The 26,606-nt window shown below is 39.3% G+C and overlaps 7 protein-coding genes across 9 annotated transcripts; 3 read left to right on the top strand and 4 right to left on the bottom strand.

Annotated features, from left to right (window-relative positions):
- Positions 1-549: 549 nt before the first annotated feature.
- On the bottom strand, positions 550-4,670 carry LOC136339323 (kinesin-like protein KIF18A). Its single transcript, XM_066282463.1, has 12 exons — positions 4,250-4,670; positions 3,919-4,202; positions 3,572-3,754; positions 3,337-3,515; positions 3,065-3,234; positions 2,888-3,004; positions 2,450-2,830; positions 2,122-2,386; positions 1,725-1,953; positions 1,510-1,674; positions 1,187-1,309; positions 550-828 (listed from the first exon to the last, which is right to left on the bottom strand). Exons 1-12 carry the CDS (start codon positions 4,468-4,470, stop codon positions 785-787), a joined length of 2,361 nt encoding a protein of 786 aa, XP_066138560.1. The 5' UTR covers positions 4,471-4,670; the 3' UTR covers positions 550-784.
- A 201-nt stretch (positions 4,671-4,871) lies between these two features.
- NELF-B (negative elongation factor B) lies at positions 4,872-7,256 on the top strand. Its single transcript, XM_066282168.1, has 7 exons — positions 4,872-5,256; positions 5,309-5,627; positions 5,686-5,837; positions 5,893-6,312; positions 6,375-6,530; positions 6,582-6,961; positions 7,016-7,256. The coding sequence occupies exons 1-7, from the start codon at positions 5,137-5,139 to the stop codon at positions 7,233-7,235; spliced, it is 1,767 nt and encodes a 588-aa protein (XP_066138265.1). The 5' UTR covers positions 4,872-5,136; the 3' UTR covers positions 7,236-7,256.
- On the bottom strand, positions 7,015-8,763 carry pn (exopolyphosphatase prune). The gene is made up of 5 exons (XM_066282169.1): positions 8,540-8,763; positions 8,261-8,490; positions 7,940-8,211; positions 7,579-7,880; positions 7,015-7,528 (listed from the first exon to the last, which is right to left on the bottom strand). Exons 1-5 carry the CDS (start codon positions 8,582-8,584, stop codon positions 7,271-7,273), a joined length of 1,107 nt encoding a protein of 368 aa, XP_066138266.1. The 5' UTR covers positions 8,585-8,763; the 3' UTR covers positions 7,015-7,270.
- A 153-nt stretch (positions 8,764-8,916) lies between these two features.
- On the bottom strand, positions 8,917-9,929 carry eIF1 (eukaryotic translation initiation factor eIF1). Its single transcript, XM_066282171.1, has 2 exons — positions 9,741-9,929; positions 8,917-9,440 (listed from the first exon to the last, which is right to left on the bottom strand). The coding sequence occupies exons 1-2, from the start codon at positions 9,766-9,768 to the stop codon at positions 9,136-9,138; spliced, it is 333 nt and encodes a 110-aa protein (XP_066138268.1). The 5' UTR covers positions 9,769-9,929; the 3' UTR covers positions 8,917-9,135.
- Positions 9,930-10,069: 140 nt separating this feature from the next.
- Positions 10,070-11,543, top strand: LOC136339158 (uncharacterized). The gene is made up of 2 exons (XM_066282170.1): positions 10,070-11,182; positions 11,240-11,543. Exons 1-2 carry the CDS (start codon positions 10,431-10,433, stop codon positions 11,439-11,441), a joined length of 954 nt encoding a protein of 317 aa, XP_066138267.1. The 5' UTR covers positions 10,070-10,430; the 3' UTR covers positions 11,442-11,543.
- A 31-nt stretch (positions 11,544-11,574) lies between these two features.
- LOC136339155 (hamartin-like) lies at positions 11,575-16,869 on the bottom strand. 3 transcript variants are annotated; one of them, XM_066282165.1, is made up of 17 exons: positions 16,721-16,869; positions 16,249-16,428; positions 16,081-16,198; positions 15,882-16,032; positions 15,717-15,832; positions 15,478-15,661; positions 15,351-15,424; positions 15,126-15,283; positions 14,707-14,939; positions 14,400-14,615; positions 13,743-13,941; positions 13,505-13,690; positions 13,116-13,452; positions 12,817-13,024; positions 12,486-12,764; positions 11,790-12,365; positions 11,575-11,729 (listed from the first exon to the last, which is right to left on the bottom strand). In XM_066282165.1, the coding sequence occupies exons 2-17, from the start codon at positions 16,346-16,348 to the stop codon at positions 11,670-11,672; spliced, it is 3,195 nt and encodes a 1,064-aa protein (XP_066138262.1). In that variant the 5' UTR covers positions 16,349-16,428; positions 16,721-16,869; the 3' UTR covers positions 11,575-11,669. The 3 variants fall into 3 exon arrangements, with proteins under 3 accessions (XP_066138262.1, XP_066138263.1, XP_066138264.1); XM_066282166.1 differs by having other exon boundaries at positions 16,642-16,752; XM_066282167.1 differs by lacking the exon at positions 14,400-14,615.
- Positions 16,870-19,467: 2,598 nt separating this feature from the next.
- wnd (wallenda) lies at positions 19,468-26,402 on the top strand. Its single transcript, XM_066282163.1, has 8 exons — positions 19,468-19,837; positions 21,057-21,191; positions 21,924-22,129; positions 23,184-23,562; positions 24,301-25,493; positions 25,545-25,815; positions 25,869-25,907; positions 26,004-26,402. Exons 2-8 carry the CDS (start codon positions 21,064-21,066, stop codon positions 26,290-26,292), a joined length of 2,505 nt encoding a protein of 834 aa, XP_066138260.1. The 5' UTR covers positions 19,468-19,837; positions 21,057-21,063; the 3' UTR covers positions 26,293-26,402.
- The last annotated feature ends 204 nt before the right edge of the window (positions 26,403-26,606 follow it).

The raw sequence follows: 26,606 nt of genomic DNA, 5'->3' as shown, positions 1-26,606 counted from the left end.
TCATTATATTTGGGTGAAGATCGTTGATCATCAGACAGAAAAACATGATAGAAAAGGTAACATTTGAACCTGACAGACGACCTTTCGAAACTGACAAAGTTTTTCCTTACAGAAAGAACGTTCTTTCGCCCCAAATACCGTGTACATCCATGAACAAAAATTGCCCTATCCATACTACTTCCCTCCGCCGCAGGTACCCCCCCATTGCGAAATTATCGCAACGGATAGCCATGGACACATATGGATGCCTCCTTACTTCCTCCCTTTGGTGATGTTAGGTAAGATTTTGAAAATGGGCTGAAAACGACCAAAAGGAAACTTTTTAGGATCGGTGTTGCTGTCCGCAGTTATAACTTTAGGACTGCTGATGTTACTGGAAAGGGTTCAAACAACGCCGGTGGTGAGAGCACGAAAAATGCGCTCGTATTCTCGTCTTGATACCATCCAACAGATACTTATTAAGGCTATTGAAGTGTATAACCAATTAAATAGCAGTTAGAGAAGAGGTGGGAGGAGCTAGTGAACTACAAAAATCAGACAATCTCAACCTACTGATAAAATATCTTTCATATTTAAACAAAATGGCGTTATAAATATATATTAAAAAAAAATAAAAACTTATCGGAAACTGCGAGTGTAGAACTCTAGAACAAATCCCCTGACGTATTATACACGTTAAAGTTATCGGGGACAGTTCGGCATAAATATCTACAATAAACATATACAAGATTTGAGAAACAGCGTTAATCCATCGCTAGTATATGACCTCATCCCATAAACGGTTTTACATCCTAAATCTCGGTCGTTCCGGCATTGCTTTAGGCGCCCCTAGAAATGGTTTAAATTGGAAGTAGCGGCAACATTGCAACTCTTTTTAAATACAAGAAAAAACCAACCACACCGCCAAATAAAACCTCTTTTTGTGCTATTCAACGTCAATATAAAATTTTCGACTACTTCGCCTTTTTCATTTGCTCGCACTGATTCTTTCAGCCTCAAATAGAAAATACAATATTTAATTGAAGATTAATCCTCATCATAATCCGTTAAAAAACATAACAGAACTGTTGGCAACGTAGCAGCCTTCCTTTGTTTACACTAACTGTCATGTTGGTGTGTGAAACAATAACGATTTCCGTGGCAACCACGCATTTGGTATACAAAAGCGGTATTGTCGTTTACTTACCCTTCTTAGAATTGGCTATGGTTCGAACACTGACAGGCCTAAATTGTTGACGGGGCGAGGTCCGGACCTGGATTCGTTTTCTGGGCGACATTTTAGGCATTCGATTCGCTGGGCTTTTGAATCCTAAAATCGAAATGGAATTCATATGGGATTTAAACAAAGGTCGCATTCGTTCTACAAAGATTTTTCGGATACTTTTTTTCGAAATAAAAACGCAATTAGATCAAATTTTGTAGTAGCAACATTACTTATTGTTCAAATGTCCGACGTCAAAAATAATCCGTATAAAATCTCGAGAACGCCATGCTCAAAGTATTCCCCACCTTTGGCCACTCCCGTCGAGGTACTCGATCCACTGTGCGCCTTCGTTGGCGCAGAATTTTGGAGAGTGAAAGTAGAGTCAAACGAGACTTGACCATCGGTCTCGATTTTACGTTTGGCCGGTTTCGTGTTTTCGCTACTGTGTGCGCTAATCACCGTGCTCAGACCTGGAAATTTCTGTTTTGGCCAACCAAATTGATGCAACTTGAACACTCACCGGAATCGAACTCCGGCAAATTGTCTTCATCTGGCCAACGGAGGCCTTTTTTCCCCTCGTAGGCCGCTACCAGCTCTTTGTGTTGGCGTTTGATACGTTCGGGAGCCTCGTCAGCCCCTCCAACCGCCATAAAAAGGGGAGTCATGAATTCTGCCATATTTTCGACTAGGGAGGCGTGGTTGCGGTATGCGTCCACGACAATAGTCTTTTCGCGTAAAGCCAAGTCACGCTATAATTCAGAAATTTAGGAAATTTAGATTATCGTCCTTATAATTTTAGACCACTGAACGAAACATGAAAAATTGAAATTCAAGACCATTGTGATGGTTAAAAAAAGAAGGTTTTATAAATTAAGATATTCGGCAATTATGCAGAAAAATCTGCTACAAAAGCTGACCTCATATGTCAATGTCAGGCATTTCATTTCAGTCTCGCATTCTTTCCATTCGCCGCTCAAATTCTCATGCGCCTCCACCAAATCTTTAATGCGGTCATCGACGATTTGCTGCTTCTTCCTATTCTCGTCAATTTCCATTTTGGTACACAACTCCCTCTTTTCGTAACGTTGCACCTGTTCCTTAAGCTTTCTGCGCGCTTCGTCCTTGGTGGGCGTATCTACGTAGAGCACGCTTAGACGCGCCTCATATCCCATTTTCTGTTCCCTAGTCAAAGGAAATCAATTAGCAAAGACTGAGAATTGCCAAAATTGCGACAATTGAACCTACCGCCTCAAGGTAATACCAAGTTGACAGCTCTGGAGGTGAAATTCGCGCTCCATAAGCTCTTTTTTTTCCGCCACCAGTTCCTTTAACAATTTTGAGTTTTTGCTTTCCACAATGTTCATAGAATCTACCCTTAAGGGAGTAGACAGTGACGAATGAGTAGGAGACTGATGCTCAACAACAGCTTCCGGAGCATTCCGGACTCGAAGCAATTCGGTTCGCAATTGTTCGATTTCTTGTTTCAGTCCTGCGTTTTCCACCTTGAGGACAGAATTTTCGGTTTGCAGATTCTCCATCAGTTGAATACAGTGGTCAACGTTCATGTCGACGTTAATCACGTTTCTCTTTAGACTTGATTTGATTTTTTTAGCTCGAGTCGCATACCTGCAAAACATATCACATTATCACATGAACAAATATGGCAAAAAGCGTCCCTAATACTTTAACGTGTTGTAAGTGTCGTCGAAGGACACGGAAGAGGGCGACACGTTGGCGATCATAATGGTAAAGCAGTTGCCACCCAAGCTGTCCTTCAACAGTCTGGTTAATTTAGAATCTCTTTAAAAAGTAAAAATATTAATGTAATAATTATGTAATAATGAAGCTGACTTTGCGTACCTGTAGGGCACGTGACGGTGCCCGTCTGCCAAACTGTTAATGCAATTTCCAAGGGCTAAAAGGGACTTGTTGATATTTGCTCCTTCCTTGAAACGAGCTCCTGCGAAACCCGTGGCACTACCCCTCTCACTGCCTGCCAAATCAATCATGCTTAATTTGGCTCTGCTCACCTACATCAGAAAGACTATACGTGAAAAAATCGAGTTCAAATCGTGACATTACTCAATAAAGACTACAAAAAGGGCCAACAACCAAAACACCTAATCAATTACCTCCTTGGTAGTCTTCGAAGTCATCTGGATATACACCTGAAACACGGCGTGTGACCTACTACTCTCTGCGTTGGAATCTGTAGGATGTTGCGTCCTCCTTCTATTGCCCTGTTCTAACAGTTCAAACAACTGCTCTGGATTGTGAATGTTGTGTCCTTTAACTCCCTGGATCATAACCCCTTTAGGGTAAAAAACCATTAAAAAAAGCAGCGAGGGGAATAACAGAAGATTATACCATATTTGGCGTCTTCGCGCAGATTCAAAGAGACGCCGGCATTGAGTAGGTCCTTAACCAGCTCATTATACACCTCAATATAGGTAGCCATCAGCTTGAAGTCACGTTCAGCACTTAGTTCTTCTTTGCGATCGAAGAGTTCTTTCATAGTCAAGTAGGTGATACCAGGGTGTTCAGAATTACCTGTATTTTGGTGGAAAAAACAGATAATATTTTCAAGAAAGTTCAAAATAGATTAAAAAAAACAATAAAGAAAAATAGAGTGATAAACTACCTTTGAGTATGTGACTAATAGAGGTTGAATTAAATAACTACCATATAACATTAAATACATAGTCAAGACATACCAATCATGGTAAAAGTCTTTCCAGCCCCAGTGGCCCCATAAGCAAACACAGAGCAATTGCATCCCTCCATTAGAGTCTCAATAAGACTTTTGGTGCTATTAACAAAAACCTCCATATTTGTGGATGTGTTGCTAAAAATTCTATCAAAGTTAAAAGTTATATCTTTATTTGCCTTTTTGAGCAAATCTCGGCGCTTCTGTTCCACTCCATGGTAGAAAAATGGATCATCCGATTGTTTGGGGTCAAAAATTAGTGTTTGGTTGTCAACAACTTTCACTACATTGCTATAGAAATTAATTAGTTACAAGAAGATTGGCTTTGTGCAACTTACTGATAGTTTTCTTGTAATTCCTTGTCATTGGGAGGTCTCACCCGAACAATGACTTTAATATTGTAGGCTGGAGCTGATGTGCTTGGCAAGGGCCGAGTTAGGGCCTTGCTGATTCTATTGCCGACCCCATTTTTTACCATCGACACCTTTCGCCTCGACGTGAGGGGCTCGTTCTTGCTCCTTACCATGTTCGGGGTTTTGTTTAGTTTGTTGTTTAACATGCAAGGCGCTATGTGAAGGTCTTTGGAACGACGAATTTGGGATAAACAGTCGTTTTTGGGGTGTTAAGTCAGTTTAAAACTTGGAAATTGTACTTTTTTCCTAGATATTTTGAACGTAAGACGATTTTATACACAATAGAAACAGATACGTCAAAACAGTTACAAGAAAGCCGTTAAAATTTAATTTTCGTATTTTGACAGCAAATAATATTTTAAGCTAAGAATATGATTTTGTCTTTTTTCAAAATATGTCATAGAGAGAGATGGAATATAATCTGAACACATCAGGTAATAGCAAGATCATTTGACTTGACGTAGACAGCAGTTTATATATTAAAGCTAACATTTTTACTTGTTCGTTTGTTAATGTTGAGCGAATGACTAGTATGATCATTATAAAAAAAGTTGCCATATATTTGAGCTGCAAAATGTTCTATTTTCAAATTAACTTTGGTATTATTTAATTATTTTTTAAAAATATAGACGTTAAGACAACATATATTTTCAATGCAGAGTTGCCAAAGATTTTTAGGCAACATTGTGGAAAAACAAAAACTTAGACTCATACAAAAACCAAATAAGAAACAACATAACCTCAAAAAAGTTGAATATATTTTTAATTGCAATTTACCTTTATTTAATAAAATGTTTAACTAAGTAAATACAATGTCTGCTACGAAAACCAACGATTTTCCCTTGGAAGCCTTAAAAGTCCAAGGGCCCTCCTACCTAAAAGCTGCTCTCACAAGCTGCACAGATCCTCTGAAAGCCATTGAAGAGTTCCAGGTAATTAATAGCGCCTCATTTTATCTGGTACCCTTATTTCTACTAAACTCAGGTGACAAATGGAATTCTACTGCCTTCTCTACGGCCCATGCTTCCATTGCTAGATTTGCATGGTGTGAGGAGACTGGATTTTCACATGTCTGTAGTGGAGGCTCTGCGTGAGAAGCTTACAACTCATATCAATGAGATTGGGAAGCTGGAGGGGAAAGAGCGGGATAATAAATTAAGGGAATTGTTGCAGAAAAGTTTTCCAGTTATTAAAGTTAAGGCAATGAGGCCCATTGTGATGGCAATTTTGAAGAATATTCCTCAAATCGATGATCATTATTTGAAGGTGTTGGTGAGGGATAGGGAATTGTATAATGATACTGGTGAGTACTTAATTTTAATTTCACTATTAAAAACAATATATTTTAAATGAATGTGTAGACACTGAGGTTAAACGTCAAATATGGAAAGACAATCAGTCTCTATTTGGAGATGAAGTCTCCCCATTGTTAAGTCAGTACATAACCGAAAAAGAAAATGTCCTCTTTGACCATCAGAATTTAAGCACCCAGTTCTTTGGACCTTCACCAAAGGTAATAACTACAAACTTATTAAAAAAAAAACAAAATGCATAATATTTCTACTTAGGTTCGTAGGCAAGGTGAGGTGGTGCAGAAACTGGCTCACATGATCGGTAACAGTGTGAAGCTTTATGATATGGTGCTGCAATTCTTGCGCACTCTTTTCCTGCGGACTAGAATCGTACATTACTGCACTTTAAGGGCTGAGCTTCTGATGGCCCTTCATGACCTTGAAGTGCAGGATATCATTTCTATTGATCCATGCCATAAATTCACTTGGTGTCTTGACGCGTGCATTCGCGAAAAAAACGTGGATATTAAACGGTCAAGGGAGCTACAGGGTTTCTTGGACAACGTCAAGAGAGGGCAGGAACAGGTTTTGGGAGACTTGTCTATGACACTTTGCGATCCTTATGCCATTAACTTCCTAGCCTTGTCTGCCATTAAGATATTGCAGCATTTGATTCACAATGAGAGCATGCCAAGGGTAAGGAGTGATTTCAGAGATTGGCCAACCTCAGGGGTACGATACAATTCAATGTTTCTCAGGATAATACAATTTTAATATTGCTCTTGAGGATGCTCGCATTAGGATTGAGTGCCTGGGTTATGATTGACTCTCAAGATTTTAAAGAACCAAAGCTTGATAGTCAGGTTGTTACAAAGTTCCTTCCAGCTTTAATGAGTCTCATGGTGGATGATCAGGTCTAGTTATTTCAATTTTTATAAATAAGTTTGTGAAGATTCATTATATAGGTACGGCAATTGTCAGGCAAACTACCACCTGATGAGAGAGAGGCAGCAATTACTGTCATAGAGCATGCAGGTCCTTTGCCTGATGCAGTAGAAGCTTACATCCAAGACAGCAGTGTGGCTAGCATTCTTGCCATGTATTATACACTCCATGTGGCAAAATCAAAGGATCGCGTGGGTTTGTTGAGGATTTTAACTGTTTTGGCTAATTGTAAGGATAATAGAGCCTTTGAGGACCCATTTTTACATTCCCTTGTGCACTCCCTGATTGGAAATCCTGATGAATTTCAAGCAGAAGATTTCTGTACTGCTTTGTTTGATGAGTTCTTCTCTGCAGGCCTGCAAAGGGACAATGTGACGCGACATCTCTTGAAGCTTTTGTGGTGAGCTTGCACACAAGTTTGGAAGTCTTAATTTATTAAATTTGGAGCTTGCAGGTATGTGCACCATAAATTGCCAGCAAGTCGGCTACACACACTACTTAAAACTGTGGCCCCTACTCATCAACATAGTGAAAAGGTGCACAACTTGTATAAATTGCTACAGGAGAAGATTAATACGCAGGAAGAAACGACTTTACCCACTGAAATGGATATTGATATTAATTCCCCCTTGATGAGCGTTCCTACTCCTGCTCCTTATCATCATGTAATTTAATAAGTAATATGAAAAATACTAGTTGTGGTTTTTCTTTATTTTCTTGAAATAGTCCACGCTCTTTTCACCAAAGGAACCAACTGTTTTCTAGACAATTCGATGTTGTGCACATGAAATAACAAAATTTTATCTGGGAACTTGGTATGGCGTCTCTCCAGCTTGCAGTTTGCTCCTTCTAAAACCTCCAGTAAGGTTTTCTTCAATCCGTCTTCTGGACTGTTAAAGTAAATTGCCAAATCTCGTTTTATGGTCCCATTTGAAGCATCCAAACCTATAAGCAGCAAACACGAGACCTATAGACATTATTTAAGGTTTCAAGCACCTATTAAAGTTTACTCAGCACCTCGTGTTCACAGGCAAAACTTTCAATGGCGTGCAATGCGGTTTCTAGCTTTAAGTAATCTTCAGCAAGTATGGGAAGACCTGGTATGTAAACTCCTTCAACAAGTTTTAAATCTTTTTTGAGTAATTGATGAGGAGTGAGATGAGAAATGTTATTATGTTCTCGCCATAGCTTATCAAAAATCCCCTCTCTATCTTCTGAGAAATTAAAGAGCTCTTCGAGCTTTTCAGCCACCTGGATGTCCAAAACTGTAGCTTTGTGATTTTCGACTTTCAGTGCTATGGTGTCATAGATGATCACTTCTGAAATCCCAAATATTGAACAATAATTTTCTTTGTACTACCAAGAAAATAGCTCATACGGTATAACAAATATGCTAATGCTGAACTCAGGAGATTTTCATTGGTTTTCAAAATTTCATCAGCAATCAAAGTACAACAAGACCCTACAAATTCTATGCGAAGTTTCACTTTATCTTCATTCCAAACGTGACTTTTATCAACAGGTCTGTGATCATAGATCTGTGTTACAAACTGCTCAAAAATGCAGTCACATTTGGACAAAATATGATGATCAACCAGAGAGACTTTCACTAAATACTTTCCAACTATATTTTCGAAAGACACCTCGTTCCTGCAATTATTAAGTTACCCTTAAAGCCTTCTGTGTTTATGGAGCTTACCGAAATGTTAAATGTGATAGAGAAATTCCAGCGTTCTCAAGCACATAACAGTTTTCAGTGCGTAACATAAGGTCTTCTTTGGTTACATTTAATAAGGGAATTACCGCCTCGTTGGGGTGTGTTTTTTGGATAAAATATCCCAAAACTAGGGCTGAAATTGTTGAGTCCAGGTCGCAAGACTCATTTCCCAAAATGAAATGTAGGGTCTTAGGTTGGGGTGGTAAATTTCGCTAAAATTTGCCGAATAATTGTATGGTTTGACAATAAGTTGGGATTTACCAGAAATGATTGGGCATTTGTTAGAAGATGAATTAAATTCTTCATTTTTGGAAGTCAAAAAAAGCTCTCCAAAAGCAATGTTAAGTTTCAGATTTTTAAGTGAGGTTATGCTTTGGATTCGAGATGTTATGTTATCCGAACTCATGTATAGATATAGATTTTAGCAGGTTTATAGTTTTAAAAACGATCTTTAGATATTTAGAATAAGCAATGTTCAGTTTAGGTTAATAATTCAATTTGAGCATAAATTTTAAGTATCATTAAAGACGCATAAAATTGGCACTACTAGCAGCGCTGCCATATCTTCAATTTTCTGATTTTTTACGCAGTATATCTGAAAATTTGAACACTTAATTGAAAATTAAAACTCTGAAAAATAGCTGGAAACATGTTTATTGCGAGAAAAACTGAACGACGGTCAACATTAAAATCGTTGCGAACACAGATCTAATGACGACAACTAATATATTTACGACACAAAGGCACAATCATATATAAAATGTATTATTATTGTACAGTTGACGAGCCTCCTACTAACAATTTTGCGGTTGATGTGACGAAAGAAATCTGCAGAGCGGGGCTGACATGTTAAAGGCTTAGAAACCATGCACTTTGAGCTGATCAGGCTTAGCCAATCCGGCTTTAGTGAGCCACTGGCAGATGTTTTCTCGCTGATCGCCCTGCAACTGTAACACCTCACCGTACTCAGGATGCTCGATCACAGTCCCATTGCAAGCAAACTCCTTTTTGCAGGCTCGCACTATCTTCTTTAGGTCATACTCAGAAGAGAGCCCTTGCACTGTAGTTAGGGTTTTACGGCCGTTCCGCTGCTGGATCCTAATATGGACTAGTCCGTCCTGTACGTCATCATCAGCACCCTTACTGGCATCAGCAAAGGGGTCTGCAAAAACGAAATAAATGATGAGATCAAATGAGGTCAAGGGATTGTTTAATCAATAAGTTTGGCCTCAAATGAGGTCCCCATTCAATCAATTATTGCTGATGATTTATGAGCTTCTTCAAAAAGTTAAGTTTTTAGCGCCTTTTAGTAGCAAGAACGGAAAAATCTGCTTTGTAGTGAGGGGGCAATAGTTTTAACGTTAATATGCTTGACAATTGCAGTGCAAAAAGGCCTGGAATCGCCCATGAAAAAGCCCAAGACGCCATGTTGTTATTTTTGGCGTATTTAACGTGGACTCACCGAATGTGTTTAAATTCTGGATGGACATACGATTTTCAAGGGACACACTGAAACGAAAATTCCTTTAGTACGCGCGGCAGTTTTTCCAATCGACCTGGAAAATTTAGGGCTTCTTTTCGCCTTTATTTCGTTCGCAAACGCAAGTCGAAACGTCCAAACTCACTGACAAAACGACCAAAAATGAGGTGAAAGAGGTATGAGACAAAACAACATAAGTGTTACCCGGATTGGATGTATTTCAGCACTCTCTTTGTTTTATAAAGGCGTTCCGACAAAGAGAGACTATGACTAAGCTCCGTACAGATTTGGAATTTTTACCGTATTCGAACTTTCATTTTGTAATTGCCCTTGTAGTTGTATTATCTCTGATATCTGCTTCTGCATAAATACTAAAGATTCCAAACTAAACTATTTTTTGCGAAACATTGACTTTCCATTCAATTAGATATTCTTTTTCTTTACTATTTCAAAATTCGAGTTGACATTGTCAATGTTGTCAGTAAAAACAGCTTTTATTGGTTCAAAATCGACCTGACGATAATTGAAATAACCCATAATCCCCCCAAAAAGAAAACTTCTATTGTTTTTAAAGTTTAGCTTAATCTTCACTCTTAAATTTTTATTACCACTTTTTTAAAACGGTTAATATCAATCAAAAATGCCCGCCTGATCTTTTTCCTTGCCACCCCCATGCTATTAACGTTCTTGCGTCGTAACGCTTTGCCGTGGGGGCTCCAAACTATGTTTCCAATCAAGACCTTCGCTTTCCTAGACTTAGAAACTACAGGCCTACCTTTTTACGAGGGTAACAAAACTAAGATCACTGAGCTCACTATATCTACAGTGTTGGCTGATCATTTAAACCTGGGAGTAATCCCTAGAGTTCAAAACAAACTGACACTATGCTTTAACCCTCAAAAACTTGTCTCTGCTGACAGTGAAAAGATTACAAATTTGTCCAACGACACTCTTCAACATTTGGCCCCATTCACAAGCATGACAGTTGAAATGATGAATAACTTCCTAGAGCATAGTCCTAAGCCAGTATGTTTAGTTGCTCACTATGGGAATAAGTTTGATTTCCCAATATTACGAAGTGCAATTTTGAAAACTGGAGTTGATTTGGTGAAAGATATTGAGTGCATTGACTCAATAGAAGCTTTTAAAGAGTTACATGAAAGGAGCTTTGTTGAAAATACTGAAGAAGTTCCACTAGAATTTCAAGATGGTTTTGATGAGCTGCTCTGTAAGGTTATGGATGACTTTGATGAAGTTCAGAAGAAGCTACAAGGGAATAAACGGCCTTTGGAGGTTCAGAAAATAAATGAGACAACACCAAAGAGGAAAGCTAAAGAAGGGGATGTGAGTGCACCCTCTAAGGAGATTGTTAATATTGCCAAAAAGTCTTGCATGCCAATATCTAAAAGAAATTTACATTTTGAGTGAGTTTAAGTTCTAATTTAATTGAATATTGTGGTAACATTGGCTATGATTTTCAGTACTAGTTTTAAGTTAATAGATGTATATGAAAGACTGACCAAACAAAAAGCAATTCGCGCACATCAAGCCGAAAATGATGTCAATATGTTGATGATGTGTGCAGCCACCTTAGGAGAACGGTTCACCACATGGGCAAATAAAAATAAAAGGAAGTTTTCCAATATTCCAGAAATGAGGCCAGGGCGAGTAATTGGGAGGTAATCCCCCACTTTCATCGTATTTTTATTTGTGCATGTTTTTATTTTGTTTTTTTTTTAATTCTATTTATGGAGTGTTTCTAATACAAGAGTGTGTCTGTCAGTATCTCCACTGGTGCATATCAATGAAATTCCCATTGCTCAACATCAGTATCTTTAATGCTTACAATACTAAACAATAAATTCTTTAAGAGTAATAATAATGGTAAAATCTAGTAGCCCTAGTGAAAAATCAGTCGTTTTTGCCTTGATTGGTCTGCTCATTCGAACTTCCCTCTTGGTCCACGTACATCTGGAATCAAACCAATTAGTCAACCTTATTGTCTTAAGAAAGGCGATGGCAGGCTCTCACCTGCAAATTCTTCAGTTCCTGTTGCATGACAGCGCTGCCTTCGGAGGAGGCGAGCGACGCTGAAAGTGGCGATGAATGCTGCGTGGTCTGTACCTCTTGACAGCTGGATGTGTCTGGTGATTGAGTGCGTCGACGCGCAATCTCCACCTCCAACTTTTGTCTCAGCTCCAACACGTGCTCCTCCAAAACGCGATTAATAGCCAGCTGCGATTGGTACTTGCTCTCCACAGCCTCCAAGACGGCTTCGCGTTCCAGGCTGGCGGCCGTAAGGGTACGTTTTTGACCCGCGATTATCTCGTCTTTGGCGCTGATGGAGTGCTCCAGTTCGGTTAAGCGCGCTTTATAGGCGTCCAAGGCAAGAGTTTTTGCATCTATTTGTTGCTGTAGACCTTTTAGCTCCTCTCTGTAAGTTTCGGAAAGCTGACGCATTCCTTCATCCGACTGGCTCTTATTAAGCAGTTTGTCCAGTTTTTCTTGGTATTTCACTTGGAGCTCGCCCATTACCAGAAGGTCACCATTGACACGTTGGAGCTGTTGCCGGAATTTGTCTCCGGCTAACGCTTGTTCTCGTGCAATCTAGAAGCAAAATTTTAACATTTTATTATGGTATCACTTGTTAATAGCTCTGGGGACATATTAATGTTTTATTAATTTAGAAGAAAGTGAAAAACAAAAAGGTTTAAGTTTCTCTCTTACTTTGCCGTCGGCTAAGGCATCTAAAACAGCCGCTTCCGCATGCTGCCGTTGCTTGTCAATAAGCCCGCATTGGCTCCTGAAAGCCGCAACATCACATTCCATTTTCTTCTTGATTTCCTGCAGGTCCCCGTTCTCCTCTTCCACATGATCGCACTTTTCCTTAAGAAAATTCCAGGAATTTTGCAAGACTCGTTGCTGCTCTGCGACTACTTTGCGATAGTCTTCCAGCTGCTCGCGCAAGTCGTCAATTTCTTTTTGTTCCAGTTGCACCTGGTCTCTCTGAAATTTCTCCATAAGTAAATCATGGATTTTTATGGGTTGGTTAAAGTACCAGAGCAGAATTGTACTCCTCCAAAAGGCGGGTATTTTTGGCGTCTGATAACAACCGACGATTTCTGTATGCATGAGTCTCGCGCCGGTGTCGTTCGAACAAGAAATGCTGGTGGATTAGCTGCACTTGATCGCGCAGGGAGTGGTTGTTGTCAATGGTCGCAACAGTGTTGTCGATGTATTTGTCCAGAATATCATACAACGAGGGCCTGACAATATGTAAAAAAAACTTAGCAATGTGTTTATTGCACATATTGGAAGATTTTCCAAGTTTATGTTTATATTACAACCTGCTCTTACCTGTATGGATCCATTACTTGATGGAGCACCGGCGCAGGACTGGGTACTGGGCTCGGCTTAATCTCGGCTGATTCTTCTTTCAAAGAAGGGAAAATGTTGAGGAAAAGGTGCTCATAAGGCATAGGCCAAAACACTTCAGTCTGTGTAGCCGAATTCATTGATTTGTGCTTCTTTCTCTCCTCACATAAACCATTGGACTGGTCTTCGGACATAGTTTCCTCGTCTGTCTCGTAAAATGGTCTTGTTTTGTTCCCTTTGTGGGTGGGATGCGGGCTTTTTTTGATGTCCGGACAGGAGTTGGCTCTACGCACTATGGAATTACTCGAGGAAGGCATTCCTAAATGTTAAATTATTGTTATTTTTACGTTGATTTTAGCAGGAAGTATCACCGTTTCCAGGGCTGCTTCCAGTAGATAATTCTACTCCATCTAGCTCAGGGTTGCACTGGCTGTGATAGCGAAGTCTGCGAATTCTCTTTTTGAAACTGTTAATTGATCTGGAATTGGGCATGTGCAGACCTCCGGCAGTACACGGAGATCCATGTTCAGTGTCCTCCTCTTTGTTGTAATCTGAGGCTGCAAGTTTTAACTTTGTAAAACCCTCTCTACACTCAAACAAAAGCATTACAATCGTCGATATCCGGCAGAATGCTGTCGCAATATCTGGAAATTACTTTTTTGTTGGTTTCAGATCGACTGGCAGAAATCGAGGACACTTCCTCGTCTTCTTGACTAATTGGTGATTCCGGCCGTAATGCTCTGCTAGATTCTCCTTGCAATATTTTCAAAGGACTGCTCGGGGGTGGTTTCGTTGGCAACTCTGAGATCTAGTGATCGATTATTTGAGTGACAATGACGTAGAATTTGCAAAAAAAAAACGAGAATAAACTGATGAGCGTCATGTTAGATTTTAGCCCAATTTCAATAAACTTGAGGAGGTTTTTTCACCATTTATTACGACAAGCTTTGTCCAGTTTTTCCTTTTTTCCTTTGCTATATTTTTATAAACAAATTTAGTTCTCATCAGTTAAATTTCTAAGCCGAAAGGACATTGTATAATAATTAAGAAAGCCCTTATTTATTTAAATCAGAAAAACGACAACGTGGCATTTCACATTTACTCTTAAATCTGACTCAAATTTTGACATTTGCTCGTTAATATTTGCCTCGGAAATGTTGTTAAATGATGTAAAAATTTGAAGTTGTCATTTTTTTTTGGAAAACTAATTAGGGAAATTGCAAGCAAAACAAGGACAAACTGATGAGTGTGATGAAGCGCAATTACCTGTCTTTCTTGCGTCAACCTGTGGGCCAGATGCTGGCTCAGTGTGACGCTCCCCTGCGCGGGAAATACGAAGGGTGAGGGTTCTTTGCGCATGGGTGAGGAGGGCACACTATTAGTCGGCGTGCCGCTCACAATGTACCCACCCGAGTTTGATCGGAATGATGTCAGTGCACGCGCCACATTCGACTTTGTTGGCATCGGAGCGGGGGTGAAATCCTGAAAGCGCACGCGTATGGTGGTGATGATGATGAGGGAGGGAGACACACACACAAAAGAAAACAAATCCAGTAATAGTGTAGGAACTTACACGAACTGGAGTGGTTTCTGGGGTGGCTTCAATGGCTGCCTCGGGTGGAGAACCCTCTTGAGGTAGGGGGTAGCTGGTGCGGTTGATGTAGCCTTGTATGTGGCGATGGGTGACTCCAGTGGCCTCATTTATGGGAGCCTTCAGTTGGTACACTTGGCTGGGCGAGAAACCTTCCTCACTGCCCATTTGTAACGATGCCAAACTTCGCAAATTTTGCTGGTGATATGACAATTCTGTAATAAGATATGTAACAATATAAAAAATTATTCAATTGCTGGTACCAAGAAATAAGTTTAACTATAAACTTTCAAGTTAGAATAACATATGTCAGGGTGGTCCACCTAAATAGAATTAGTCCTTATCTGTTTTACCACAAAGTGTACAATTTCTGTAAAACATAGACAATATTTTTTGCTCACCATTGGCAGCTCCAGTGCCCACAGTCGAGTTCATAGTTCCAGACCTTGATCGGAACTCTGTCGTATTTTGACAGGTGTCATGCGGACACCTGTCAGTCATGTCCAAACTGAAGCGCTCGCACTCTACAATGACATCATGAACCCCCATCTTTTTCCACCTACACACATATATACAGTAAATCATCAACTATCGCTCTATATAAAACATTCTACAATAAAACAGACCTTTCGGTTGTAGTCTCACTTTCTTTTGATGTGGTCACTAGTGATGGATGCATTTTGACAGTGTCCATCATAGGCTAAAATCAAGAAAACTGCCTTAAAATCTCTCTGCTGTCGTTCCTAGAATTACCTTGATTGTATGACAAAAAACTGGGTCATTTCTATCCCTGAACTGGCTGCGCAAATATGAGAGAAAATTACAGGGATACATGCCATAAAGCCTCAAAAATAAGGCATATAATGCCACTTGGAGATGGATCATTTGGTCCTCACCAAGTTTACCAGGTACTTGAGAATTCCAAGCGGCCAAACGCCTATACATGTCCAAATTTATATCATTATGATATTTGATAATAAGCAAACTTATACCGAAATATCTCAAAAACATCATCCAAATAGTGCTCTCCTATGTAGGAGGGGTACATGGGCAGCAAAATTATTAGGAGTAGTAGGGCACTTATTAAGGGTATTAGTTCAGCTTCATTCTATAACAAAGAACCTAAAAATTTTGTGTGAAACTACAATTTCTCTTACAATTAAAAACTTTAAAATTTGTTTAAAGAGCGCATGTTCAGGCAGTGAGTACAACCAAGTGGGCTGACTTCTTGCAATATACCCCAGCAATGTCAAAGCTTGCACCCGCACCTTCACTTCAGTTTTTGGGTTCTTTATAGATTCGCATAACCTAGAAAAAAAAATTTACACAGAGAAATGTGGAAATAAAGGGACAAACCTGTCAAATAAAAATAAGTGATGGGGCTCCCGTAGAGTGATGAGCATTTCCATGCATCTCAGAGAGTTGCTGTTCAAATAGTAATCGTAGAGGCCATTTATGAGCCATGGCTCTTGAACTGTTGGATATATGAAATCTTCATGAATATTTTTAAAGTGCAACTCTTACCCTTTGAAAACTGTTCTCTGATGCTGTGTTTGAAATTCTCAACTGTATCTTTGTTGCTTGATTCGAGCTTCTCGAATAGGTTGTCATGATGATGGGCCATTATTGAGCTGTAAAGCGATGTTGGGACGAAACTCTGACATTAATAGTTTGGAAGGCTCATGTTTTCATGATGCAATAGCCCTGTAAATAACGGATTTACATTGGAGATGAACCACTACTCAGGATGTCTTTCCTCCTTGTTTTTCCGTTTATTTATAAACTGGGCTCATTGCGAGTGATTTCTAGCGGGAATTCTCGCAGTAAAGGAAAAATGTCGTTTTTAGACAGACAAAAGGGAAGTTATGTGCGGGGATTTCACAGCAATTTAGGAGGTATTGTTGGAAACTGCATTACCTGATAGGGAAACCGAGCTGGGGAGACCGGTTTACCAGAGAATTGGGGGTATTTTCATTAAGAAAATGGGAAAAGTTACCTTTGAAACGGAGGCAGCAGCCTTGCCTGTCTCTGATACCCCGGAGAAAACGCTAGAGCTGTCAAAAATTCTGTGGAAACAGCTGATTGGTCGTTTAGAACATCTGCTTTTCTATTCCTGTGAATCCAGCATTCAGCCTTCTCTGTTCATCATATGGTGGTTTGTCATGTCGTTTAAGGAGTAAGAGGGAAAGTCGATCGATATTAATTGCTGTTATCTAGAGTTCAATCAAAACTTGTAATAGTTACCGAGAGATGGCGCACAATTTGTAGTAACACTTAATTAAATAGAATAGGATAAATATCTATTTTTTAATTTTATATAATTTTTTTGTTTGTGTAGCATATGAAGAATATATGAAGTTAGATGGGCAATTGTCAGGATTCGCTTCAGTAATCTGCAAAGTTGCTATTTTAATTGCCAGTCCTACTGTCCGATAGATGACGCGTAATGGTTAAACAAGAACAAATCACTGGTCTGCGGATTTCAATTTTTAAATTAAGTTCTCTCTTGATTTACAATGTTTACCACTTGCAATTTGTAATATGCCGGTTAATTGCGTTGAAATTAGTTATAATGACTGTGAAGTTATAAGAAAACTCGTCAAGAAACTGTGCTTATTTGACGTCAACGATGCAGTTCAAAAACCTTGAAAACTATGCAAAAAGTGTTAATATCGTACGCAAAATGAGGAGAGATATAGTTAATACACATTAAACGTAGGAAAGTCCTTTTTATAATTTTGTCATAATTTTTATTAAATCCATTACAATCTCAACAAAAGTTTGTATTTTATCGCTATATTGTTAATTGTCATACAAAAAAAGTACAACGGTGTGGTCGCAGTGACTTCTATTTCTAAGAAAAGCGACCTCCATTTATTTAAATGAATATATAAGCCTTTAAAGAGAAAATTTAACTTGTATGCAAAATTTCCCATTGGAAGGCCTTTAACGTCCCTTTCCATTGCTTAATCTTAATGATTTAATCAAATGTATTGCTAAGTCTCCAGTGTTCGAAGAGATAATTTGCCAACAGTCTTGAAGCGCGTCAAGACCGATACACTCGCGTAATGTTGATTGCCTATCTTGATTTCCCCTTGTTTGAGCTCCTGCAAAGCTTAGGGCTCAAAAGGGCGGGCCGTGGGAGCGGTAACGAGGGCAATTGCCGCATGAAAAAATGTGTTGTAATTATGGTCCTTATTCTTCGGGTACATTTATGGAGACATTTTTGCGTGATGTAAAGTTGGATGTATATGTAGTTTTTTCACGTACTTCAGCTCTAAATGTAAGTCATTTATCTTGGTGCTCAAAAGGGTATTTACGAATGACTTAGGCGAAAGATCTTCAAGGAAAACTAATTTATATTCTTCGGTATCGTTTGGCGAGACTTACGGAAGTGTTCCTGAGTTGAGTGCATATGCAGTTCAATATTTTCGCCCTTTAAAGCTTGGTTCAAGGGCTTATTTATGGGCAACTGAGAATAGGAATAATGAGGATAATTAATTTGTAATTTTTCTTATTGTATGGTGACATTTATGGTAAAATTCCTGGTTGAATTTTCCTGGAAATGGAATATCGTGATTAATTTGTCGACAATTTTCAAGGGCTTCAACATCATAAGCCAAGCCCTCGTCCTAAATACTCCAATAAGTTTCGAAACACACAGTTCTTTAGACTCTCAGAGAAAGATATTCCCTTGTATCTTTCACCCCACAAAGAAAATTAATCCCTTGGATCGGGGGCGCGCAATTTACGTCATCGATTTGAGCCAATTCCGAGAAATCCGGGGAATGTAGAATCCGCAAAGGTCAAGGGACAAATTCCATGGAAGCTGTTTATTTGTTACACGCGACGAAATCTTTCTCGAAAATTGCAGCGTTATAGCTGTCTTGTTTTTAACTGTATAAGAAAAATATTGTTTTGCGGAAGTCAGGTAGAAAATGAAACATTATTGAATATACAAAAGTGCGCACACCTGCTAGAAGAAGTGACTCATCGGCCCTTTTCCTTTCAATTCGACCTGCCACCCACCTCACCTTACGGCGGTTTATGCCGGTTTTCTTTAGGCCGCCGCGACAGGTTATTTATTATATAGGGTGTCACAATGAACACGCACCACCCTAAATCGCCTCCAAGCTTTACGCCCTCAAGCCATTTCAATCCGAAATGGCTACGCTTTAAAAAAAAATACTTGAGCCAAGACCATGAGCAAGTACCTGATTACCTAAATAGCCCTATTAGCCATCCTGTAGAATGTACCGTCAGTCCCAAATATTCGGACATTTACCACAATATACCTGCCTAAATCTATTTTTAAGCTTCTCTAGCCAGGTAGAAACGAGTACCTGTTTCGAAGGATATGAGACGATCCCAAACGTGCACGTGGAGAAGCTGAAGGTACCTTAAGACCGTAGATGTCATACACCAACAAATACCACCGCTTAACTGTAGCCACTAGACACTTAAATTCCTCAATATAGTTTTCGAACAATCTCGGTCTTAATGACTTGCAATTTGACGACGCTTTCAGTGGTTTAAGTGAATTAAAGGGACCCATAATGGGGCGATAATTAGGGCAGACAATCCAGCGCCAAGCCCAAACAAAAGACCCCATCTTCAGGCTTTGGTACGGCGCGTGTATAGTGCGGTCTCTTTCCATGGTGCAGTGGCCCCATGTTTCGCAGTGTACCGTGACCAAATTGACCCAACATAAAAGACGGAAAGTATAGTTTCGTGGGTGTCGGAGAAGGATAGAGGGGAATCCATGGAGTGAAACGATCGCACTTCTTCTGCTGCGACTCGATGGCCAGCAGACAAGAGAAGGGACGCCACTCTCGCCAGTTATCGAACGGACAGCGGATTCGACGAAATTAATGCGCCATTTTGGGCTGCGCGAACGTCAATTTTCACCCCCATTTGCGCCCCCGTTCACCGTGTTCAAAGTCCTCGTTCTCCTCTACAGAAACCTGGAAAAACCGTATTGAAACGGTTGCGGCCCGTGCCGAAATAAGCTCTTTAATCGGTGACGTGAAAGTATATGATGTTGTGTATCATTCCTGCTGGTGGAGTAACAATCATTACTGGCTAGTTCCAATACAAGGAAAAGCATCCAAAGGTATTTTATAGTATGAATATACCAAATCGAGTCATTTACAATGAGCAATTTTCGCTCAAATGCGCGCAATATCATAAATCTATGATATCTGTATACGCATAACCGACCCAGATCAATCATAATTAGTCCTCAAGCGAGCGGTTTTTGATCTCGAATGGTTTAAGACCGCTTATGTAATAATTGCGACTTTTATTTAATTCTCACGTGCGATTTTGGTATCAATTGGACCAGGACATTGGCACCCTTAAATTTTTGTAATCTCATACAAAACACGCTAATGCGACTACATTGCTAACGATGTTAGTCTAACAGTAACGTCACCCCCTCTATGCCCATGCAAGCTGAAAAGGAACAAACCAACAGGGCTACTGTGTCACGACGTGTTTCACATCTACAACATAGCAAATTTGACATGTTTTTATTTTGATTTATTTTTAAATTTGAAGATTTTTATTAATTTTTTCATCAAATATACGAACTCTGCAAATGCAACTGGAAATTTGATATTTTCTAGCGTATTTACCAAACTCTTATCTTCACACAATATACTAGGTGTAAACTGTAATTTTGATAAACTTTCAGATTGCAGTGTCATTTTGACATTTATTGGTAATTTAAAATTCCAGATTTTTATCAAAAAGCAGTCATTTTATTACAAATTGTCACGAAAAACTCTTTGCCCTAATTTGATGACAAATCTCTTAAGACAACAGAAATTACAATTACTCTTCTATACACTCTCAAAGGGTCAATTTTGGTCTTAAGAAGCACCAGTAATAAATTTATGTGAGAGCTTCTTATATTTTAATACTCTACAAAATTCTATAATCTCTTATTACACATATTTCATTTAATACCGCCCCGCATTACTGTTAACTTGCTTAATATCCCTCGTAGCTATGAGTGAATTTTATATTGTCGTCTATAGGAGCAAGTCGACCTGCGAGGTGCGTGACAAGGACAAATTTATACAAAATTAAACTCATAGAACTGAGATGAAAGCTTAAGGCTTCAAGTGGATTAACACGCTACGGGGGATGCTCACAAATTGAAACTCTGCTTGCGTTACCATTGAATGTATCTGGAAGAATAATTATTTTATACAAGGTTGCAAGGAAATACTCGTATAAACTTATTTGTGGCACTTTTTATAGAGTCAAAAAATAGCAATTATCGCGTATTATAGAGTATTACGCATATAGAGGATTTTCTTCTGTAGGTCCAGCATGCACACACCCGAGAGTACCTTGGAGCGGGGAGTGGTACCACCCAATGCAGTACCGGTCACTTTGGACATGGATCTGGACGAAGTGACCGTGGGCAAAGACGAGTGCGACGACGTTACGGCTCAAAGGTAAGGGTCATTATGCATTATTTACTTTTCGCTCGAGGATACCCGGTACATGAAGAACTTGGTACTTCCTGCCCGCAACCAATTAAGGAATTTCGTGGGAAAATAGTAGCACCTACACATTTATGCGTATATTCCATCATATAAATGTTTCTACCTTGTGATTGAGATAACGGTATAGTGGGCGACCAATGGGAGCACGTTATATAGATCTGTGGTCGCGAAAATCGAACCGCGGCAGGCAGTTTATGCTCTCGGTTCGGTGGTACTATTGCGGGTACCGTTGCGTCACTGTATGCCAAATTACGTGCTCTTTGTTAGATTATCGATGGTGATTTTAATTTAGCCCTAAATTTAGAATACTGTCGTGAATGATGGTCAAGGTTGGGGTGAATATGGGAGCGCACCAGAGTGATGTCAAGTCCCCTAATAATAAGCAAGTGGTTTGCAGAGTTTTTACCATCGAAAACGCCAGGTTGGTGTATGCAAAAAGGTCCTTTTTTGGGTAAATTATATGCACCCTCAGGGGTGGAGAAAGGCAAAGGTGAAGTCTAGAGAAATCGCCCGTTATTGTGACGTCAAAGACGTAGTGTAATATAGGTGCGAAATCAACGACCTTGGCGTTTCAACTCAATTTTCTTATCGTTTGTGTTTACCTATAATATCGAATAATGGCAGCTGGAGTATTAATTGATTCATTCTTTTGTTCTTTTTCCAAAACTAATTGCTTTTTAGACTGGAAGACGAATTGAGCAGTTTGCACATCCTGGCTGATGCCAACGTTGTCAACATGCCCCCCGCGGTGCAGGATAGCTCCCCCGACACTCCACAACCGCACATGTATGATCTGAAGCAGGGCTGGATGACCGGAATATTTGGATGTCTAAGGCCTATGTTAAATATCATTGGAAAAGGGGCACAGGACAGTAAGAATACTCAAGGTAGGTAGTAAGGAAGTTTCGAAATTTCGTGCTTCTTTTCTGGTGCGCATGGCAACAGCGGATTTGTTTTTCAATCAAAATTATATGTTTTTTGAATCAAATGAGGTGATGGTGAATAAATTTCTATGCAAATACACTCGTTTAAGCGATTTTTCTTGACAATTGGTGGTCGTGCAGTAATGTTAACTTCACTCATTTTTCACTTTGTTTAGTTGATTTTGTGTTAAATTCTACCTTTGAGTGAAACAAATGTTGACGTAATTTCTAAATATATTAATTTGATGAATTTTGCATCAATTAATTACTAACTTATTCTGTAGTTTAAATTTCTTCTCTTTAATTACACATCAGGCTTAATTGTCATGTAATATTAATTCTTTTTCCAATTTTGATTCCTAGTCAATTTTTTATTTCTCATAATAAAACATAAGTCGAGCATCTGATTGACGTTGACGCCTCCAAACGTGGCAGAGTGAGATAATTTAATTCATTGGCTATTGTGGACAGTTCTCGAATTGTACCGTAATTTTTTAAATTTTTTATAAAGAAAATATGGGAAAATACAAATTTGAGGTGCTGTATTGTTTTTTGGTAAAATTTTAACATTAAAAACCCCTGCATCATATTTTTTATCCTTATATTTCCCATTTTTCATTAATTTGATGTAGGTATTATATTCAGATTTGAGCTTAAAAATGGCTGCTAAATACGATTGTCATTACCTTGACCACATGTGACGTAATGTCCTACATTTCATCAGGCCATATTGGAGAAAATGACAAATGACATTTAAACTTGTTTGTTGTTATTTTGTCAAGAATTACCTCTCTTCTAAAAAAACTACTAAAAACTCTAAAAATATCGGTATCTTCGAAGATTTGGTAAATTCTAGGACATACGGAAGAATTATGGCAAAATTTTCAATACTAAACCCCTCATAAACAGGCCCAATTTGAGCTCTATGCCATCACCATGCCTCAATGTTTTCCATTAAAAACATTCCTTTTGCGGCTTAAAAAACCCATATTGAATCAATCCGAAACCTTCCTTCCAGATGACTGGGAAATTCCTTTTGAGAAAATCAGCGATCTGCAGTTTATCAGTTCAGGTGCCCAAGGAACTGTCTTTTCTGGATACCTATATAACACTCTTGTAGCCATTAAGAAGGTGGCTGAGCTCAAGGACACCGATATAGTAAATCTGCGGAAGCTGAATCATCCCAACATCGTGAAGTTCAAGGGAGTATGCACACAGGAGCCCTGTTACTGTATTGTGATGGAGTTTTGTCCATATGGATCCATGTTCAATTTGCTCAAGAACCAGAAGAATGTGGTGACAATCAATCGTGTGGTCAGCTGGTCCAAACAGATTGCTAGTGGCATGCATTATTTGCATATGCACAAGATCATCCACAGGGATTTAAAAAGCCCCAAGTGAGTATGTTTAATTAAGAGCAATTTCAAGTCTGAACAAAGAGGTTAATATCTAAACAGAGGTGGTATTGTTGGCATAATGAAAGTTTTTTTTTGTTTATTGAAGTATAGGTAATTCCAAGTAAGTTTGTCTGATTTGTAATTATGAAATAAGTTAATTTGGGGTTTTTATAATTGGTTCAATTGAGGTGTTTCTACTTCTTTTGAGTTTCGTGATGATATTTTCATTAAAATTTGAATGTGTCTATTAAACTTTTTTTTAGGAATTGCCCATCTTGTGGTTTTACATTGGAAACTTTCTTCATACTCTACTCTACCTAACCTTAAGTTTCTAAATGTATTTTAGTGGCAACACTCATCAAATTCTTCCTAAAATATCCCTTTTTTTAATTAATTTTCTTGATAATAACAGATGTAACTCTGTAAATGATGATATATTGTTTTCTTGGTTTTCTAACAAATTTCTCTGTTTGAAGTAAGTTGAAGTTGAAGTCTGTTGAAGTAAATATCTCAGCATGTTTCCATGTAAGCACACTCATTAACTTTTTTTGTACTTCTTTTTTTCTTATTAAGTTCAACTGCTTCAAAGATAATGGATCTAAATGCACTCTCTTAATTCAACTAAAAGCAAATTTCTTTCGGCAGACACCTTACTGATAATCGATACTTGCAAATTTAAAAACAAAAAACAGAGCGATATTGCCATTTTTAACGTATTTTTTTCTTGTTCTTTCGCAGTGTCCTCATCGGCGACGAGGAAATCATAAAAATCAGCGACTTTGGAACATCTCGCACCTGGAACGGTGTCAGTGAAAAAATGACATTTGCGGGCACAGTGGCGTGGATGGCCCCCGAAGCTCTCCAAGAATTGGCTTGCAGCGAAAAAGTGGACATTTGGTCATTTGGTGTAGTGCTATGGGAACTATTAACATGCGAAGTGCCTTACGATGGCATGGAGCAAAATGCTATTATGTATTCTGTGGGATCTGGTAAATTGAAGCCCCCTATTCCCTCCTCTTGTCCTGACGGCTTTAAATTGATTTTACAAATGTGTTGGAAGCAAAACCCGAAAGAGCGCCCAAGTTTCAAGCTGATTAGCAATCATTTGGAGATCGCTTCAGTAGAGATTTTAGCAAAATTCAAAGATGAACAATTCTTCAAGACTCAAAACGCGTGGAAGGCTGAGATTAAAAGTCAAATTACGCAGTTTGTAGAGCAGCTGCAGAAGCATAAGATCGAGTACCATCTAAAAGAGGAGCAATTGATTAAAAAGAGAGAAATGGAGATAAAACATATACTCGATATAAAGGAGTTGTATGATCGTAAGTTGGAGCAGGTACATCAGTTGTGCGCCGAATTGACGGGGATGATGCAGAGGGAAAGGGCTAAGAGTGCGGGAGTACTGCAATTAGAAAGGAAAAGCGACAGGAGGAGAAGGTTTTTGAATTGGAAAAAAGTAGATAGGAGGAATCGTTGCAATAATGCAGGTAATCAGAGCACTACACCCACAAGTCCAGAATGCAGTTTGACCAGTCCAGAAGTTGCGGAAAACGCTGAAAGCGACCCCAAGGCATCACTGTTCATCACTTTAAACCCCACCACCGAAACTATTACTACTCAAACTTCTACAGGATCTTACAGGAAGAGGCATCACAGAACTGGCTCGGCATCTCCACGGAGCTCCGGTTTTGGGTCGAGAGCATCCAGTTGCAGAGCGTCACTTGTGGTGAATGCGGAAACTCAAACCGATTCTGTGGATTTTAGTGAAGAAGCTGATCTAAATAGCCCGGGAACTGAAGGTTTCGGCTACTCTTTTCCATTGGCTGCACAGAGGGTCATTTTACAGCAATTTGGAAGTGGTACAGAGGACGGTGCTGCTCACAACGGCAACACCGTACAGTTGCACTACATGATGCAGCACAGCTCTACACGTAAGTCTAATTCAAAAGTGTTAAGATGTATGTAATATTTTGTATATTAAGGTGTGCCGTTCTTCGCCTTTGGCCTTGACCCCAAAGAAGACACAGTGAATCGCAATATAGACACACCGGAGGTATCTGGGGAAGAAAATTTGGAGGCCATTACACGAAAAGTTTCTGCAATTACTGTGTTTGACAATGGCAACGTTGGGGATAATTTAGTGTTGAGTCGTCAAAGAGCACGGGACCGGGACAGCACGGAGGACGCCGCCAATGAGGACAGTTTTACCGACGAAGAGGGAGAAATCTACGACCCCTCTCTGAGGAGGCGCAGGTGAGTTGTTTCGTAATATTTTGCGGTATTTTTAACGTTATTACCCCCATTAGCAAACTTTCGGCAAAGGATATGGTCTCAGTTAAACAAAGGTACCTACTAATGGGCTTATGAACCATTCCATCTTTGTGTATTTTCTTAGAAAATCATGATTGAGAACTTATATTTTTATTTCAATTATTTAATAGTTTGGCGCGGCGTCCAATTTGTCCCGGGAGGCGCCTCAAACGTTACAACGTCTACCATCAGCGGTTTGATCAGCGCGAACTAGCTTCAGATGAGGGAAATACTTCGGAATACTCGGTTTCTCCTTCCAGTAAATCGAGTACTCTGGATTCGAACCACGGGGGACTCAGAAGCTCGCCAATAGTGCCCCGAGTGCATGCCAAACGTGCCTCTTCGTACACGTCAGACTCCGATTCGGAAGAGAACACGATGACGACAGTAGTGACGCAGGTGCCCTCCTTTGGCGGTTAACATCGTCAAGCCCGAATGTGATTTTGTTTTTAGTATTATTATATTGGCAATACGTTTTTTTATATATGACATACCGGAGCTCTCGATCCTGCCAACTGAGATTTGATTATTGTGTGTTTTTTTAAATTTCTTGTTTAGCTCATTCGAGCTGAAAAATTATCTTATGCAAATATTCCTTGTCTCCTGTTCTTGAGGAGAAAAGGATTTATTCTTATATAAACAATATTTGATGACTATGTTATGCATTTATTGTGAATATGATCAGGTGTTTTTGACTTTTCATTGTTTTTTGAGCAATTCGTTAGCGAATCTTG

The sequence above is a fragment of the Euwallacea fornicatus genome, chromosome 5 (genome assembly GCF_040115645.1).
Source record: "Euwallacea fornicatus isolate EFF26 chromosome 5, ASM4011564v1, whole genome shotgun sequence".
Classification (NCBI taxonomy): domain Eukaryota; kingdom Metazoa; phylum Arthropoda; class Insecta; order Coleoptera; family Curculionidae; genus Euwallacea; species Euwallacea fornicatus.
Note: the sequence above shows the minus strand (reverse complement) of the source record. Positions and strands in the feature narration are given on the sequence as shown.